Source organism: Octopus bimaculoides, chromosome 25 (genome assembly GCF_001194135.2).
Source record: "Octopus bimaculoides isolate UCB-OBI-ISO-001 chromosome 25, ASM119413v2, whole genome shotgun sequence".
In the NCBI taxonomy this organism is placed as follows: Eukaryota; Metazoa; Mollusca; class Cephalopoda; order Octopoda; family Octopodidae; genus Octopus; species Octopus bimaculoides.
Genome location: NC_069005.1, coordinates 27,508,198 through 27,508,961, shown reverse-complemented (window position 1 = coordinate 27,508,961; position 764 = coordinate 27,508,198). Strand labels below are relative to the sequence as shown.

General features: G+C 45.7%; 1 protein-coding gene across 1 annotated transcript in view; it reads left to right on the top strand.

Annotated features, from left to right (window-relative positions):
• The window catches only part of LOC106879684 (MAP kinase-activated protein kinase 5-like), a 20,204-nt gene that overhangs the window by 18,448 nt on the left and 992 nt on the right, over positions 1–764 (top strand). Inside the window, 1 exon segment of the mRNA XM_014929361.2 lies at positions 347–468. Coding sequence (XP_014784847.2) covers positions 347–468 — 122 coding nt within the window.

Here is a 764-nt window from a genome sequence, read left to right as displayed (position 1 = left end):
GCTTTCCATGCTAGCATGGGTTGGACGATTTGACTGAGGACTGGTGAAACCGGATGGCAATACCAGGCTCCAATCTAAATTTGGCAGAGTTTCTACAGCTGGATGCCCTTCCTAACGCCAACCACTCAGAGAGTGTAGTGGGTGCTTTTACGTGTCACCCGCACGAAAACGGCCACACTCGAAATGGTGTCTTTTATGTGCCACCCGCACAAGAGCCAGTCCAGGGGCACGGGTCTAACAATTTGACCAGGACTGTCAAGCTGGAAGGCTGCACCAGACTTCATTCTATATGTGTGTGTGTGTGTGTTGGTGTGTCTGAAATGAAATTGTTTTCCCACTATTTCAGGAATGAATCTGAAAGTGAGTTGACAGAGAAGCTCGTGAGGACAGTAACGAAGAATAACACAGAGAACATTAAGTTGAAGGCCCTTCGTGATATCATAGCGTATTGCATACTGCCCTCAGCAGGTAAGATTTCTAATTTATCAAGACTCTTTCACAGTTCTCTACTGCAGTGTCTTTGAAGCCTGCTGTGTATATATATCATCATCATCATCATCGTTTAACGTCCGCCTTCCATGCTAGCATGGGTTGGACGATTTGACTGAGGACTGGTGAAACCGGATGGCAACACCAGGCTCCAATCTGATCTGGTAGAGTTTCTACAGCTGGATGCCCTTCCTAACGCCAACCACTCAGAGAGTGTAGTGGGTGCTTTTACGTGTCACCCGCACGAAATATATATATATATATATATATATATA